The following is a 17,276-nucleotide window of genomic DNA, read 5'->3' as shown; positions in this document are numbered from 1 at the left end:
TAAAACAAACATCATGATAAATTAGAGTCAATTTATATTCATAAGTATATAAACATTAAACATAAATTTAATATAACATAAATGATAAGTAGGTGACAGTGTCGACCATGTGTAAGCAATCATAAATAAATGTTATATAACAAAAATATAAATATTAGTAAACATAAATGAAAAATTTGGCGACAGTGTCGACCATATATTTTTTCAGGTGGTATAACCGACCTATATCATTCTGGTGGTATAACCGACCATATATCATTTTGGTGGTATAACCGACCATATATCATTTTGGTGGTATAACTGACCATATATCATTTTGGTGGCAGAGCCAACCATATTTAGTATTAAGATTATCGTGCTGATAACGTGTTATAATTCAGTAGGCTTATAACTACCTTTAGTGGTTTGATTCTTGATGTTATAATTCAGTAGGCTTATAACTACCTTTAGTGGTTTGATTCTTGATGTTATAATTCAGTAGGCTTATAACTACCTTTAGTGATTTGATTCTTGATTTAGAATACTAATAATGAAGTGTAAGAACAAAGATGATAATGGAGAGAAAGAAAGAAACACTTTGTAAGTGTGAGAAATGGTGCAAGTTTAATGCTTGCATTCATGAGTATTTATAGCCTAAAATCTCAATATAAAAATACATACTTTGTGTACCAAAATTGACTATATGTATACACCAAAATTGACTATCCATATCTATATTATTATTATTATTATAACAAATTTGTTCTTATCGCACACATAAACCCGGGGGAAGAAACTATTTTTTTTTTCTTTTTGATTTCAAAGTCATCTCATTACAAATTAAAATTAAATTATGACAACTTTAGTCCCTTTAATTTCAAATTAAGCTTATTTCTATCTCAAATCTGATACGGAAGTAAACATTATATATTTTCATCTCACAGATTAAGGTGCATTTGTTTTCATCTCATTCAGCATTCAGTACGTTTGTTTCTGACCTCTGAATGACATATAGTGCTGAATGGTTCAAAATTCAGCTTTGAACCATTAAGAGATGAAACACTCTATTTACCATTAAGAGCCTAAATTATCTATAATATTCTTCTCAAATCATATAGTGATCGCCTAAATAACAGGTATATTGAATTTTTTATTCATGTCACACGCTAATAAGGTAGTTTTAGTCCGTTTATATCGTTCATTCTAAATTATTATCAAACATCTTATTTTCATTCAGAGCAAACCTTATTCAGAGATTCTGGACCATTCAAATTATGAATCATTTAGCATTAAATCATCCAGTTTTATTAAAGGACCCTAAATCATCCAGTTTTATTAAAGGACCCTAACACTCCTTTCTTTTAATGCAACCATCATAATTGACCTCTTTAAGTTTAACTTACAACATCAAGACAATATTAATAGATATATGCAATATCAGTGTTGTTCATATGTGAGGTTGATCTAAGTTGCGATTCAAGTCAAATGGCTTTCACTATTTTCATCGGAAGACTTCTTTTTGCTTCTCTCTTCATATTATATGCTTATCTACTGTACGTATAATTCTATCTCTATTTTTTTCGTTTTACAGATTACAGATCCGATTGATATCGATTTTTAGGTTTTTAACTGTTTCATTTACTTTAGTTCTCTCGTTTTCAATGCGTTTATGTTGTTGATTATATCTATATCGCTAGGTTTTTTTAGTAATTTTACGGTAGATTTTGATATATGTGTGCAATTTTTTAGGTTTCTAATGGCTTAATTGCTGACTGCTGTTTAATATTTGTATGTAGACTGCTGTTTGATATGCTTATTTTTTCTACATTGATTCATTATTTAAATTATAAATTGGAGCTTCTGATATATTGATGTATAGAAATAGAAATTTTGTCCTTAATTTTGATATCTAAATGGTCAATAATGGTGAGCTGTTGACTAACTTTCAGAATTTAGAAACATCATGCTATTGTCTTGTAAAATTGGCAAAGCTAACAGATAAAAGATTGCAAAAATATATAGTTAATGTTGATTCTTAGTTTGCATAATTAGTTTAGAAACATCATGCTATTGTCATGTTCTCATTGTTCATATTTGGCTTGATTTTGCTGATAAGTTGGAGTTGTGATGTTTGTTGAACTTAAGAAAATGGAGAAATAATGTTAGTGGCGCATAGATAAGGAAATTTGGCGAGTTTTTGACTTTGATTTGCAGGACAGCTCGACTTTTACATCCATAAGAAGTTAAATCGATAGTTTCGCACTAGATTTTGTGAGGTATAAGATAGAATAATGACCTAGTTTAGAACGTTAAAGCCCAATGAGATCAGTATTCTAAAATTGGAGTTTTTTTGCTTGCTTCTTCTGTTTTGCTATTTGTTTATCAACTGTCAATACTCTGATCTCTAGAGTTGTTGCCCCAGATCTAGTTTTATTTAGTTTTTAAATTGCTTACTTCAAATTCGTGTTCATATAAATGTCAAAAGCTAGCAAATTATTCTTTCATAGTCATACCTCACCACCTCTAATTTATTGAATCATGAAACTTCAGTTCTTTTAGTGACTAGAATCTTATCGTATATTAAGTGGAGAAGTTATAGGATTATGTTTGTAAATTTTGACATTCAAATGTGGTTAGAATGACTTAACCGCTTGTTAGAGCGATCAAGTGTTCATGCCTTCAATCATTGCAAAGCAAATCATCAACACATAATGAACACTTTATTTTGCACGAATGAACTATCCTCAACAATGCCAAATATGATGGTTATTGTATGTACTTGTATCTTCATAATTTGTAATGAAACCATTCGTACTTGAAATTCATTGTGCATGTTTTCTCTATTTTACAACACTGATGAATTCCCCTGTTCATTGCGCTTTTTTTTCCACATATTCTATTTAATATTCACTATTGGAATCGGGTAAAACATAAGAATGATTATTTGCATTATCTAAATAAGACTAGCCCTTCTATCATCATTTCATATACGTATATCTTATATCTTATATCAATGGGTCATCTACACCTTCTTTTTTAGTTTATTTAAGGATGATGGGTAATGATGTTGTTTTAATTTCATTTTTTCAGGTATCATGATTATGGAACTGATGGAGGGCCAATTGTAAAGGTTCTTGAGCCAAAACTTAATGTTTTCACCACCTTGATTAACTCTAAAGTTGGCATACGAGTTCCTAAAGTTGATGTGAGTATCTATTTTTATTTAATTATCTGGTGTATATGTAGTTCCATTTGAATTTTGCATTCATCTTTAATCCTCTTTACTTTCTTTTGGTTCATTTTCATTTACATTCAACTTATGGAAAACATAAGGCGCACCAATTAACATTATGGAATGCTAAAAGAGTGAACTTAGATTATAACAGATTAATAGGATATCTTTCATTTATGCAGCTAATAGTGAGTCTTTTGTTATTTTACAGACCAAAGATGTGGTTTTGGCAGTGATTATTCTTAAAGGCTTGGGTGGAGTTGGTTTCATATTTGGTACCTATTGGGGTGCAATTTTGCTGGTAGTTAAACTTATTCCTGAATTTTTTTCATGTCACCATCGATTTTAATTTTTCAGTATCTAAATTCTTTTATCTACCTACAGGCTCTTAACCAGCTTATTTTTACACCTATAATGTATGATTTCTACCACTACGATGTTGAAGACGAAGAATATGGCCTACTTTTGTATAAATTCACTCAGGTTGGATTTTCTTTTTCTTTATGAGTTAAAAGGAGTAAGTACTAGTTATTGTACTTGTAGTCTAGAAGATCATAGGCAGGTATTTATTTATAGCCCTATATTTAGATTAATCATTCAGACCGGGAGTGCCTTAAAATCAATCACAGTGATATTTTATAGCATTTGCCTTGATTCTATTACATGTAAATCGGTTATTCTGGTTATGCTTAATCTCTATATGATTAAACAAGTAAAGTAAAAGAATTAGCTAGTCAAAACAACAACAACAACAACAACAACAACAATACCCAATACCACATGAGTGGTGTATGGGGGAGGTAATATGTAGACAATCCTTCCCCTATCCGAGAATAAAGATAAGTCATTTTTCCACCCAGAGTGAAACACTCTCAAGAGTAGAGAAAGTCATCCCTCTCTTTATTCGACGGATAAAGAGATTGCTTCCGAGAGGACCTCCGGCCTTTAAGTAGGAAAAAGGTTTTATTTTTAAAAAATAATAATAATAATAATAGACGCCATGAAAATGGTAGAATCAAATTTCCATGGGTTTTAAATCCTGATTGGAATTTAATTAGCTAGTCAAAAGATGTCGAAATTCATTCCAAAGTATTTTTAATGCATACCAACTTTCTACCTATAATTCAAACAGTGACTCATTATTTATGTATATAAAATACTAAAATGGGCAATGAAGTGTTTTGGGTCAATGGACCTAATTCGACCCAACACGTTTGATCCAAACTCGTTACCCAACCTGCTCAACTACAGCTTTGCTATCTTGACAGTTGCAAACATATAGACTAATTTGCAACATTATTACAAGTCCTGTCAATTTGGAATGCGCTTTGATGCTTTTATACTTTTTGAAAGCAGAATATGTCTTTGCTGGGAGCGTTGCTCTTTTTCATTGGGATGAAACACTCGATATCACTTCGGAAACAACGGAAGACTCCTAAGACGAAAACTAACTAGTTGTGATCTTCATTACCATCAAGTGCTTAGCTTCAATGATATCCTACATGTAAGATACGTAAACCACGATTTAAATCCCTTAAAATTTGACTATCCAAAACATGAATTGTATTAATTTTTGTGGGATTACTCCATCAGACATAAGAGCAGTAGGTTCATTATTGATTATTTGTCATTCATACTTGTCTACCCCTAAAGTGAGGGTAATTCATCGATGTATCAAATTGAACCGTTTGAGTGTTAGGACTATTTCTTTATTTATTGGTCATCCTTTTATCACAGCTGAAGTAACCAATGAGTTCTGACCTCCTGTTATCAACAACAGAGGAACTCATTGGTAAACCTCATTTCATTTCTTCTTGTAATGAACGAACAAAAATGAAAATTTCGTACGAATACCAAAAGCTTTTGAAGAACAAAGGTTGGTTCATTGTTAACCAAAAGATATACATGGCATTGGAATCCATTGAGACTCGTATCAAGCATCAATAGCGTTTCTGGTGACTCGATTACTTGATGTGTTTTCGTGAAAGAGGAAAGTGAAAGAATAAAACTGTTCGTAGATTTGTCTTGTTTCATATATATCCCTGTGAAATATATGAATGTGTGTAAATGTATAAGGTAGAGGATGCATGTCGTATAAGTGCTAACAGCTCTATAGTGCATCGATCCTGGTCTAGGTTAACTGGATACAAAGATTTATACTGTTTGTTAGCTTTATTTTCTACCAATAAAATTTAATCTCTACTCATAAAAATCACATTTCTACTCGATAAAAGCTATTTTGACTAGTTAAAATAAGAAATAAACATCTATAATGAGACAATTCAAAATAGTAAGGCAAATATTTGTGATAGTTTATAAATAGTTTTTTTATTTTTATTTTTTATTTTTATTTTTAATTTTTTTTTGGTAAAAGTGCAATTTTTAGTTCATCTGAGCATAATTACAATATATATTTAATGAGTTGAATTTAAATACTAATAGCAAGTTTATATGTAAATATATTGATTAGTGTAAATAAATGAGTTTTCATTTAGCTGAGTGGTTACTGACCTTATGAGTGTCCGTGAGGTCTCGAATTCGAGTCTCAAATGAGAATTTCATAATGCAATTTGTTTTGCAGTTAGTTATCGAGTCTTTTGAAGGCATAGATGTCTGAGTCTGTTCTATGTTAGTTGTTTGGTAAAACATATACTTGACACGTGAAACGAATATGATCGGGTGGTGTTTGGTGGTTCTTGTCGACTCCATCCAGACATGATTTAAAACCCATGAAAATTTGATTCCACCATTTTCATGACGTCTCAATTTTGTTTTTAAGTTTATTTTACTATTTTTTAAGTAATTTTCCTACTTATTGGCCGAAAGTCCACTCGGAAGCAATCTTTTTATCCGTCGAATAGAGAGAGTGATGACTTTCTCTACTTTTGAGAGTGCATCACTCTGAGTGGAGAAATGACTTGTTTTTATTCTCGAATAAGGGAAGGATTGTCTACATCTCACCTCTCCATACACATGTAGTATTGAGTTTTGTTATAATTTAAACATAGTGGCAAGGGCTAAAAATGTTATAAATGATTGAAGCGGATCATAAATGAACATATATACTAATCTAATACGTTTTCACACCATTACCTTTCGACACTTTCGCTAGGGTTTTAAATCACCGGCAGAGGCCGATACGTAACGACGTCGTTGTAGCCGGTAACGTAAATATTCTCACTGATTTACTATTATTTCAAATAATCTATTACAGCCTTTATACAAGTTTCTATTCGTACTAATTAATCCTTTTCAATCTCTGCTAATTATGAATACGAATTAGGGTTCTGTTTCTGTTGCTCTATTTATGAATTGATGTTCCCTTAAATTGTGTTTATCTTGATTAAAATTTGCACACGTCATACATATGAGAATGTATCTGACTTTGTATGCAATGTATTTACTGATGTTATAGATTAAAAATAAAAGAAATGGGAGAGAAGAAGAAAAGTGCTACAATTTTGATAAGGCTGGTTTCAGCAGCAGGAACTGGTTTCTTCTATGTTAAGAAGAAGAACCCGAGGAAGATACAAACAAAGCTTGAATTCCGTAAATACGATCCTCGTGTTAATCGTCACGTCCTCTTTACCGAAGCCAAGATGAAATGATAGGGTTATAAACCTTAATATCGGTAACATCTAATAACATGAACTTGTATTTGTCCTTATGTTTCGTGTAGAACGTGTACTTCAATAATTTTTGTGTTATTGATTGATTGTTTTTTTGCTTAAATGTCTTGTGATAATGCTACTAGTCTTTTGTTAGAGAATGTTTCTGTTATGAGGTTTTTAAGGGGATTCGTGAGGATCTAGACAACACGACATACACGTTCCTATGATTCAAAACCGATATAATAATATCATACCTTATTACGCTAATAGTATTCTTTTAGCAAAAGGGCTTGCACGAAAGATGAGTGGTAAAATAAGAATTGTTCACTCTCAGTTTTCTCATGTTTTGTAACCACGGTTTGTCAGTTTGTTAGTTCTGTTGTGTGAGTAGCATTGACGATAGACCATCGAAGTTCTTTATGACTTATATAAAGGTCGTCGAGACCGAGATCTTACTTAGGATCATTCTTATCTTTCCGAGTTTGGGGTTAGGATCAAATGATTTTACTAATCTTATCGTGAAATAAGTATATGACAACATCTTGAAATATTTATGATGGAATTATCATATGAATAGTACTATACCAATCATATGCTCAATGTTTAGTAGGGTAAACGAAAAAATACAAGACAAATCAAAGGTTAAACTTAATAGAAAGTATATTTAAGAATGACTCGTATATGAACTTTGAACATCAATTAACTTTTGTATTATATTTTGCAACTTGGAATTGCATGCCTGTTTCATAGCTCTAGTCACTCTTCTCTTCATGATTAAGGTTACTTTTAGGGCCTTAGAGATAACACGTTTCTAGTTTAAGACACTATATTAAGCCGTTCTGAAGTAATCATCCATTTATTGAGTCATAGGTAAAATCCAATCCTGCTTAAAAATGATCCTACTACGGTTGATTTAGTATTTTGGTTATCAAAATCTTATGATCAGGTCTGTAGAACTCATTAAATCTCGACAAGTACTTGCCGAGTTCTCGGTTTGAGATTGGTCCGAGTACACGTTTCAGTTACTTGGTCAAATCTCGGGATTACTCGGTCAAACTTGTTCAAAACTTGAGATTACTTGGTCAATCTCGGTCAAAACACAGTCAAACTCGGCCAAAACATACTTGGAAAATCAGTGAAAACTCGGTCACAACCGGTGAAAGTCAAACTTGGTCAACACAGTACTCCCCGAGTTGCCGCATACTCCCCAAAAAGTGCCGACCAAGTACTCCTCGAGTTTGCGAGCTCTGCAACTTTGCTTATGATTCTATCCTTTACTAGAATAAAATATCATATAAGTTATAACTGATCTCGTTGTCTACTTTGTCCAAATTCCATGACAAACTATAAAACAGTTTATTTCCAAAACACTCAAGTCACGATAAGTAGTTTACAAGTTCACAAGCCAAATCACAACAAATCAAAGAGTAAAAATAAGCGTTCCACTCATTTCTCACTCACAATCCCGCAACAAAATATATTACAAAATGTTATAAGAAATTTTCTAGAAGCCAAGTAAAAAATGTAGCTATAAACCACTAGGCCTAAAAAGATTAACCAGTCTATTAAGATGATCACGCTCAAGTCTTCGTCTTCAATTCCATTTTTTGAAGGAGTGACCATAGTACATTCATCCGATGTAATTTTATGTTATTCTCTCCCTGTACACAAGAAATAACCATCATATTACTGAAATTAGGGGCATGCTTGTTACTAGAAGTGACAATTTTGACCCATTTATCTGTAGTTAAAATTGATTTGCCTTGTGCACCTTTAGTGGGTCAAACGAGTTTGATATATTATATGAACTTAAAGGATAGGATATGCTAAATCAAAAGATTGAACTAATGTCTAATAATGAACATGGCGAAGTTCATGTATAAAGTATTTGAACGCATGAAATCTCTTGAATCACTGTATTAGACAAATTATTATTATTATTATTGTAATAATATTATCATTCTAATGAAATGTGACACTTTGAGAATCTATAAGACTCAAGAAAATCTGTGAAAGTCCGGTTGGATTGACCCAACCCATTTTGATATGTTACTCGACCCACCCGAATCAACCAATTGTCTATTAAAGATCAAAGAAAGCATGCTATACTTGATTTATGACATATATCAACACGAATAGGACTATGGTATATACCTCAACAACAAAACGCATCCAGATTTTATCACCGTAGGCATCTGTTGCGCTTCTTAAAATAGTCAGACCCAAGCTTCTGATAAATTCAGTGATCTCTAGAATATGGACACATTCGTTACTCATCATCTATGCATATTTGAAACTAAGTGTCGGTAACTTATGAAAATATAATAGGTCCTCTTGCGTTACAAGTCAAAACTGTACCTCTACTGACATTTGCCCGTCAATGCCAATATTTTCCACAATTATTGGGCATACGTTTAGGTCACTCCCTACTTCCATTATCCAGCTTGAACCCTGCTCTCGACTAAAGGGTCGCAACTGCAGAATAGTAACCGAATTAACATTCTAAAAGTGAACCAAATTATTTTAACACTATTTTAGGTCCAATTAACATCCCTAGTCTGTAACAAAAATTATCTAGCAAATGATGATCAATAAGCTAAGAACCTGAGACATACCTTGAACTCTGCGCATTTATCAAGCTTATCAGCATGCTTCATCATACGTTGCATGAATAGCATATGCTCGATAGTTCGTTCTAAAAGCGCATCGATACTACACTGTTGTACAAAATGACCCATTTTAACTCAGATTCGTAAAAAAGATCCGTAATTGATTAGATGGGAAAAAACTATAGTTACCTTTGATCCATTGGGAACAAGTTGTCGAAGCTCTTTAATACGATCTTGAATCAGTTGTCTATCCCTGGGCCGAGGTCTACAACTTTGACCAGCCCTAGCTCGTTTTTTCCCCACCTTCACTGGTTGACCAAATGACGTTGACTTTTTTCCGTCACTATCACTGCAACAAGCGCTGGCCACAACTGCTTCCAGAATGTTTTCAGAGCCCGATCTTTGTGTCAAGAGACAGCTACTGCTCGTTTCTTCGAACGTCTCGGTAACTGTTTGGGTTTCGGCTACCATCGTCTTCCATTCAGAACTTTTCTTCTGCTTGTAAAATGCAGGTCCTAATGATTCATACAGCTCGCACCCACCACGAAACTCATAAGACTCATTAATCTTGGTTTCGGCAACCAATTTTTTATTGTTTACATCTTTGGGAACTCTCGCGGGTCCCGAACTTGTCGACAAATCTGTCTGTAAATCAATTGTGTGATAAGATTCTAGATCTAGTATTATTATTCCTATCAGTACAATGTGGGAGACAAAGTGAAAGATACCACACAAGGAGAGCAATCTGTTGATGTCATCGAAGACCTTTGTAGCTCGTAAAAGACCTCTTTTATAAAGTTTACAAGCGTTAAGTCCTCAGCAATCTGTGTGTTTCATATTTAAGGCAAAGATTAAATAATAGATGAACGTTGTAAAATATTTAACGTCTCGAGTTCATGCATTTTTATAGACAGATGCATGAGGTAGAAGAAAATGATTCTAAGTTGTCTTACTGTGTATGATGAGCCGAGCTGTACAACCCCGTAAGGAACAATAGCAACAACAACGAGGTTCTGCATAGCATAAAGAGACCAAACTTCGATTATATCATAATTTAGTTTATGTCTTCCTCGTAAAGCCTCAGTGTACAGGATTCACCCTTTTAGTTGTTTTTAGTTGGATAGTTGATATATGATTAGTTAGGGGAGATATGTGACTTACCCTGATTCCGGTTGCAAACTGTGTTTTCCATTCATTAAAATTCTGAAATTGACAAATGATAAATTTCATGAGTTCTGTTTAGATAAACAGATTACCAAATAATAAACATTGTTTTCTAGATCAGTAGTAGACTTTATAATACGAAACCAGAGTCATCTCACCTCGTTAAAAGAACACGAGCTATTATCAAGCTGATCTTCTGATATCCATAAATGTTTACCGGTAGCTGCAACCTTTCCAACAATCCTGCTCATGAAAGTGAACGAAAACACTCATATTAGAGTATGATTAACAATCTATTATTGCAAAGTATGAACATTTAACTAGTTTATGGTTATTTTATCAACATACCCTTCCCCAATAGAATATACTCGATTAGACATGTTTGCAACTGCTAATGCTAGATGATCTTGCGTGTACTGATCCTCCTTCGCATGTTCATTCATGTTATCGAACCAGTTGCTTTCTAAGCGATTGTTTTTCTCTTTATCGTCACGATAATAACCATCTTCCCAAGTCATGACCCTGCAAATATTCCCTGTTTTGATAAGTTTTCAAGGTAGAATACACCATATTTGCCTTCTCTTATGCAAAGAATTTGTAGAACATGCATCAGACTCTTTTGGATCACAATATTTAAGGTATTTCACCTATGTAAATTTTGTAGCTGAAATTTGCATACTAACATAACCTAGTACTCCGTATAAACTAGTGCTTGGGGTCCTGATATCCTTGCTGGATATCCTTATATCCTTAAAAGTGGGCTTATATATAAACTTCACTAGCAAAATACTTTGGAGTGGTCCGGAAAAGACTCGAAAACGGTCGCGGAATAACCCGGTTAGGCTAGGCCCTATGTACTCCCTGAACATGAAAAACCTTATGCATTTTTTTGTTTTTCGGTAGGGCGTGATCAATCAATTGATCTTTAAATTGTCTAAAACAAATGATGCATCAATGAAACTAAATTCAAGCAATATCATAAGCAATTCAAATAGTAATTCAATAAAGTTGCAACACTAATTCTTGAAAATTATCTTTACATTTGAGACTGATTCCCGAGTTTCCAGAAAACAGCATACTTCCAGTCAGTGTTAACACACAGATTCTTGAGTTGATGATGTAATCCACCACCACCCATCTTTGTTTATGACCCAACTATGTTAATGAACTATGAACGAACACCCCTCACCCCCCAAAGCATAAACTAATATAACTATCTAACCCCTATGCAAATTCTAACTAGCCCTGTAAGAACCTCTTCCTGCCTGTTCTTTCCTTAATCCAGCTCGACGTTTTATCGGTGGGCCCACCGTGAGAGTAAGAAGACACCCTAATCCCATCTCCCCAACCACTTTAAACCCCAACTCCAACCTCTAAACAGGTTCACTAAATCAGCAACAAATCAACAAGATTTATCTTTAAACAAGCATTGACAAACTTCAAGAATTTGACCTGTAAAGTTCAAACTTGAATGAATTCAATGTGATCAATCACAAAGAAATATTTGATGGGTATCTTTTACAAGTTCAAGATCCAACTGATTTTAAAAGACATCATTGAAATAAACATAAAAGTTAAATCTATTCATGCAATATTGCTTCAACTTCACTAAAAGAAAAACACAAGAAAAAGTATCAGTTTTTGTGAGTTTTCATACTGTTTTTTCAATAGAGGGCGTTTTTTTTTTTTTTATATAATATTTTACTCCCCACCACCCTCTACTTAGAAAAATTGCTAGTTGACACAATAAGTGAAAAACACATTGCTATTTGCCAGTTGGTGCATATCATTTTTGGGATGTATGAGTGGTCTTTTTATAGATATAGTCCCTTTAATATGGCAAACACCATAATGCATCAAGTGAGAATATGTTTCTTATCTCTTCTACTTTTTTGTCACTTGATTCATTTTTTTCTCAAAGACCTATTGACACCAATGATTTTTTATTGAGTAAAGTAAAAACACCAAGAAAACACAATGCCATAGTTATCTACTTATCTTCTCATTATGGTTCATAATAGCCATTCATTTGTTACTGTAAAATAGTAGTTCTTATACGGCGTAACATGTTTTAGTCAATCTAAAATTTTACAGACTTAAATAATTTTGGTCTGTTGATTCGCTTCAAATAAGGTAATGAAACAACATCAAGAGATACTAAAATGTTTAATAATTTTTGTATTGGTAACTTCTTGTTTTCTTTTGTCCTCAACAGTTTTTTTTTTCTTTCTTTCTTTTACTAAGAGTAATTTTTCCCTAACAGTAATAGTAACATAAAATGTTACTATTAACTAGGTATGAACATTAATCTCAATTGATCATTAAATAGTGTTAACAATTTCTTCATAAACTATTTCGACCCAATTGATGTCAAGGTAAAAGAAATTTTTACTGAGATATGACAAGAATAACGATTAGTATTTTGGCAAATGAAATCACTAATCAATATCATAGTGTTTGTGTTTTCGGTGTGTTTTTTGAATGAATGAAAATCTGTCAGATAAAGAATTCCAAAACTAATTAATTGGCGGTTGAAAACAAAAATGGGTATAAGTGTATAACCCTTCGTTTTGGCGAGAGAAACTGTTACCCGAAAATGTATTAATTTGGGGGAAAAGTCGTTTGAAAGCAACTTTTGTTAATACATTTTTTTTAACGGAAAAAATTCATATCAAAACTCTCAGAAGCAACTTTTGTTAATACACTTTTTTTGAACGAAAAAAAATCATATCAAAACTCTAACAAGAACCTAGAAAAATTATAAAGGCTTTACAAGTCAATCGTTCTAGCATATACATGTTAATGCACTTCATACTCTCCAAACCCGTTAATGAACATAGCTGCATAACTCTTACTTTCAAGTAAATCGCAATTAACTAAAAACATTATTAGATGACAATAAAATTATCAGCATAAAAATGAATTAATATTGGTGTATATTCTATAAGATACTTCCTGTCTCAATTTAATAGCTCACAGATAAAAAGACACACAGTTTAATAGATGTCATTATTACACTGTATTTTTATTCACTTTACGGTTTTACCCTTTACTTTTTACCTATTTTTTTATTTTACATGCATAAAGGAATGGTATAAAAGAAATTTACCTCATTATTTTTATCTATTTATGAAAGTGAACTATTAATTTATGATGTTACAAAAATGAAAGCAATACTATTGAATTATAACAGAGGGAGTACTAAGGAACACTAAAGAAACGAGAATTAGAATTGGATTTAGAATTACAATTGATCAAGCATAAAACCGCGGTCAGGGCAGAAATAAGCTAGATCAACAAAAGAGGGGTTTTGAGGATCAACGACATCAACACTCCGGTCCAGTTACCTAATAACCCGAATCGAGATGATGATCTCGAGAGGGTGTTTGATGGTTGAAGGTCATCCGGTTAGATCGGGTAGTCGGGCCGCCTATGAAGGGAAAAACCCTAGAGAGAAGAGAAGAGAGGTTGAGATGTGAGGAAAGAAGAGAGAGAGTGAGCTGATGGAAAATGAGGAGGGTGACTCCTCTATTTATTAGGGGGCCAATTAGGGATTTGAAAGGACCCGTTCATATCGATTATAAACGATTCATATCAATTGATTTCTTTGCGAGGTATTTGACCTCTATATGTTACATTTTACAAATATTGCATTCGTTTTTAAAAGATAAACTTTCATCTCAACGAAAATTGACGGCATGCATACCATTTCATAATATATCCAACTATAATTGACTTAATAATAATCTTGATGAACTCGACGACTCGAATGCAACGTCTTTTGAAATATGTCATGAATGACTCCAAGTAATATCTCTAATATGAGCAAATGCACAGCGGAAGATTTCTTTCATACCTGAGAATAAAAATGCTTTAAAGTGTCAACCAAAAGGTTGGTGAGTTCATTAGTTTATCATAATAATTCATTTTCATCATTTTAATAGACCACAAGATTTCATATATTGTCACGCGTAACCCGCGAATTAAAATTCATTCATATGGTGAACACCTGGTAACCGACCTTAACAGGATGCATATAGAATATCCCCATCATTCCGGGACTCACATCGGACATGATAAATCGAAGTACTAAAGCAGTTCAAATTCTCTGACTGGGGCTTGTTAGTGCCCATAGATCTATCTTTAGGATTCGCGTCAATTGGTGGCAATTATAATAAACACCAATTCTTAGGCTACCAAGCTAAAAAGGGGCATATTCGGTTTGATAATCCAACCATAGAATGTAGTTTCGATCACTTGTGTCTATTTCGTAAAGCATTTATAAAAGCAGTGCATGTATTCTCAGTCCCAAAAATATATATTGCAAAAGCATTTAAAAAGGGAGCAAATGAAACTCACAATACAATATTTTGTAGTAAAAATATTTATACGTCGATACTGAACCATGCAGGGTTGGCCTCGGATTCACGAACCTATATCATTTGTATATATATTAAAACATATATTCGTAATCGAATAAATCTATTTATTATAGTTATAGATGTATTTGTTATATTAATAATTTATAGGTTTCATTATATATATATATATATATATATATATATATATATATATATATATAGAAATATTAATATAGTTAAGTTATGTAATTTACATATATATTTTTATATATCTAATCTTTATTTTTATATATCTAATCTTTATTAATACTTATAATAATAATAATAATGATAATGATTATAATACTTATACATATAGTAGTAACAATAATAATTTTAACACTAATAATAACATAACAATAATAATAATAACCATAACAATAATTATACTAGTAATAATAATAATAATAATAATAATAATAATAATAATAATAATAATAATAATAATAATAATAATAAAAATAAAAATACTAATTACAATAACAATAATAATAATAAAAACAATAATAATTATAATGATAATGGAAAAGAGAATAAAAGTGTATACCCTTCTAAATTGTTTTTCTAAAAAGAAATGCTCTAGACGGGACTCAAACCCGAGACCACTCGTTCAAACACACATCCCTTAACCATTCAATCCATGATGTTTTTCTGATTTAAACAGAAACCTTAAGTATATAACCCGTAATTATATAGCAGCTTCTTCTTCTTCATCAATATATCAAGTCGACTACACTCTTTTACTTTTACTAAAAATTGCTAAATCGAATTCAGGACTAAATGACCAACATAGAAACAATTGTGCGTGATTAAAAGGATTGAAAGAAAAAGAAGAATTTTAAAGAAAACAAGCTTACCTGCTGTAGCGTTTTGTAAGAGAAGAGAAAAAAATTGATTTCATTTTTGGTAACGTTTTAGAAAAAGATTAAAACACGAGACACCTTGAAAATCAATCCTAGAAGCTATTGGTATCGTCAATTTAACTTGAATCATCTCAGAAAGTTCGAATTTGATTGAAGAACAAAAGTTGACTTTTTTATTTTAAAACTTTGACTCACGAATTCAAAGTGAATAATGAAAATTGGATCATGAAACTTTGTAGGAAGTTTAAGTGGATGATTCCTAATAACTTCACATTTATAGATTTTGTTAATTGATTCAATTTTTGATTTGGGCCAAAAAGTTGAAGGTACAGAGTACCTGCTTCTGTTTAAAAAAAAAAATTCCTGTATAATTCATACAGATTGCAGTTTAAAAGTAACTGTTATTGATAATGATTAAGAAAAATCGAATCATTCTTCTCTGATAACATAAATCAAATGATTGTTATATATACAATTTTATCGACAAGCATGGTTCAATTATGCAGAGGAGAAATAAAAAAAATATATATATGTATAAAGCAGATGGAGACCTACAACTGATTTTGGTTGTATCTTATGATTCAATTACGCTGGTAACCAGTTAAGGGACATGGACAAAATTTATATACAGCTTGATGGGAACGTAAAACTGATTGGAATCCTTTTCTAATTTTATATATATGATAAATATATTAATAATAATAATAATAATAATAATAATAATAATAATAATAATAATAATAATTATATTAATAATAAGAATATCGAATGATAATATTTATTATAAAGTAATGATAATAATATGAAAATAATAATTTGTATTATAATGATAACTATAATCCAAATAACGATTTTTAGTAATAACAAATATTAAAAATACAAATGATAATAGTAATTTTAGTAACAATATTAAAAATGATATTATTAATGATAATAATAAATTGTAGTATTTTTATAATAATATTTATAATATTAACAATGATTTTAATGATAATGGTAATAATAATAATAATAATAATAATCTTAATTAAAATCAAAATTTTTACTACTAATTATGATATTATTAGTAATGATAACAATATATTAATTCGAATGTATCTAATCTCATAACTATATATAATAATATTATTAATACTGATATTAATATTAATATTTATTTTAATGGAAGTAATAATATTAATATAACAACTATATTTTAACTTTTATATATTATTAATTATGTAATTTATATATAATATGACAACCTTTATTGAATATTTATTATTTATAAATTATATATATATATATATATTACAATATACATATAATAATAATTAATCATAAAAATCATATATGTTTATATATATAGATTCATTTTAAATTTACACTTAATTATTTTGTATCCTATTTTACATATTTAATTCTAATGTTTATTTTAT

The 17,276-nt window shown here is 31.2% G+C and overlaps 2 protein-coding genes across 2 annotated transcripts; one reads left to right on the top strand and one right to left on the bottom strand.

The window, feature by feature from the left end:
- The first annotated feature begins 1,363 nt into the window (after positions 1 to 1,363).
- LOC139881020 (uncharacterized) lies at positions 1,364 to 5,119 on the top strand. Its single transcript, XM_071865564.1, has 5 exons — positions 1,364 to 1,532; positions 3,070 to 3,184; positions 3,423 to 3,512; positions 3,596 to 3,694; positions 4,568 to 5,119. Exons 1-5 carry the CDS (start codon positions 1,465 to 1,467, stop codon positions 4,664 to 4,666), a joined length of 471 nt encoding a protein of 156 aa, XP_071721665.1. The 5' UTR covers positions 1,364 to 1,464; the 3' UTR covers positions 4,667 to 5,119.
- Positions 5,120 to 8,402: 3,283 nt separating this feature from the next.
- Positions 8,403 to 11,733, bottom strand: LOC139844099 (transcription factor EMB1444-like). Its single transcript, XM_071834314.1, has 11 exons — positions 11,636 to 11,733; positions 10,944 to 11,117; positions 10,754 to 10,838; positions 10,593 to 10,634; positions 10,385 to 10,444; positions 10,165 to 10,255; positions 9,621 to 10,108; positions 9,438 to 9,539; positions 9,181 to 9,297; positions 8,977 to 9,102; positions 8,403 to 8,483 (listed from the first exon to the last, which is right to left on the bottom strand). The coding sequence occupies exons 1-11, from the start codon at positions 11,731 to 11,733 to the stop codon at positions 8,403 to 8,405; spliced, it is 1,464 nt and encodes a 487-aa protein (XP_071690415.1).
- Between the last annotated feature and the right edge of the window lie 5,543 nt (positions 11,734 to 17,276).

Source organism: Rutidosis leptorrhynchoides, chromosome 1 (genome assembly GCF_046630445.1).
Source record: "Rutidosis leptorrhynchoides isolate AG116_Rl617_1_P2 chromosome 1, CSIRO_AGI_Rlap_v1, whole genome shotgun sequence".
NCBI lineage: Eukaryota > Viridiplantae > Streptophyta > Magnoliopsida > Asterales > Asteraceae > Rutidosis > Rutidosis leptorrhynchoides.
The sequence above is the reverse complement of the archived record's forward strand: the minus strand, read 5'-3'. Positions and strand labels throughout refer to the sequence as shown.

Excerpts from the sequence above, each read along its gene's own strand:
- LOC139881020 (XM_071865564.1), top strand. The coding sequence starts at position 1,465 with ATGGCTTTCACTATTTTCATCGGAAGACTTCTTTTTGCTTCTCTCTTC. Across the intron at positions 1,533-3,069 it reads ATATTATATGCTTATCTACT|GTATCATGATTATGGAACTG; the intron begins GTACGTATAATT and ends TCATTTTTTCAG. Across the intron at positions 3,513-3,595 it reads ATTGGGGTGCAATTTTGCTG|GCTCTTAACCAGCTTATTTT; the intron begins GTAGTTAAACTT and ends ATCTACCTACAG.
- LOC139844099 (XM_071834314.1), bottom strand. The coding sequence starts at position 11,733 with ATGGGTGGTGGTGGATTACATCATCAACTCAAGAATCTGTGTGTTAAC. Across the intron at positions 10,256-10,384 it reads AGCTCGGCTCATCATACACA|ATTGCTGAGGACTTAACGCT; the intron begins GTAAGACAACTT and ends TGAAACACACAG. Across the intron at positions 9,540-9,620 it reads TTGTTCCCAATGGATCAAAG|TGTAGTATCGATGCGCTTTT; the intron begins GTAACTATAGTT and ends TTTGTACAACAG.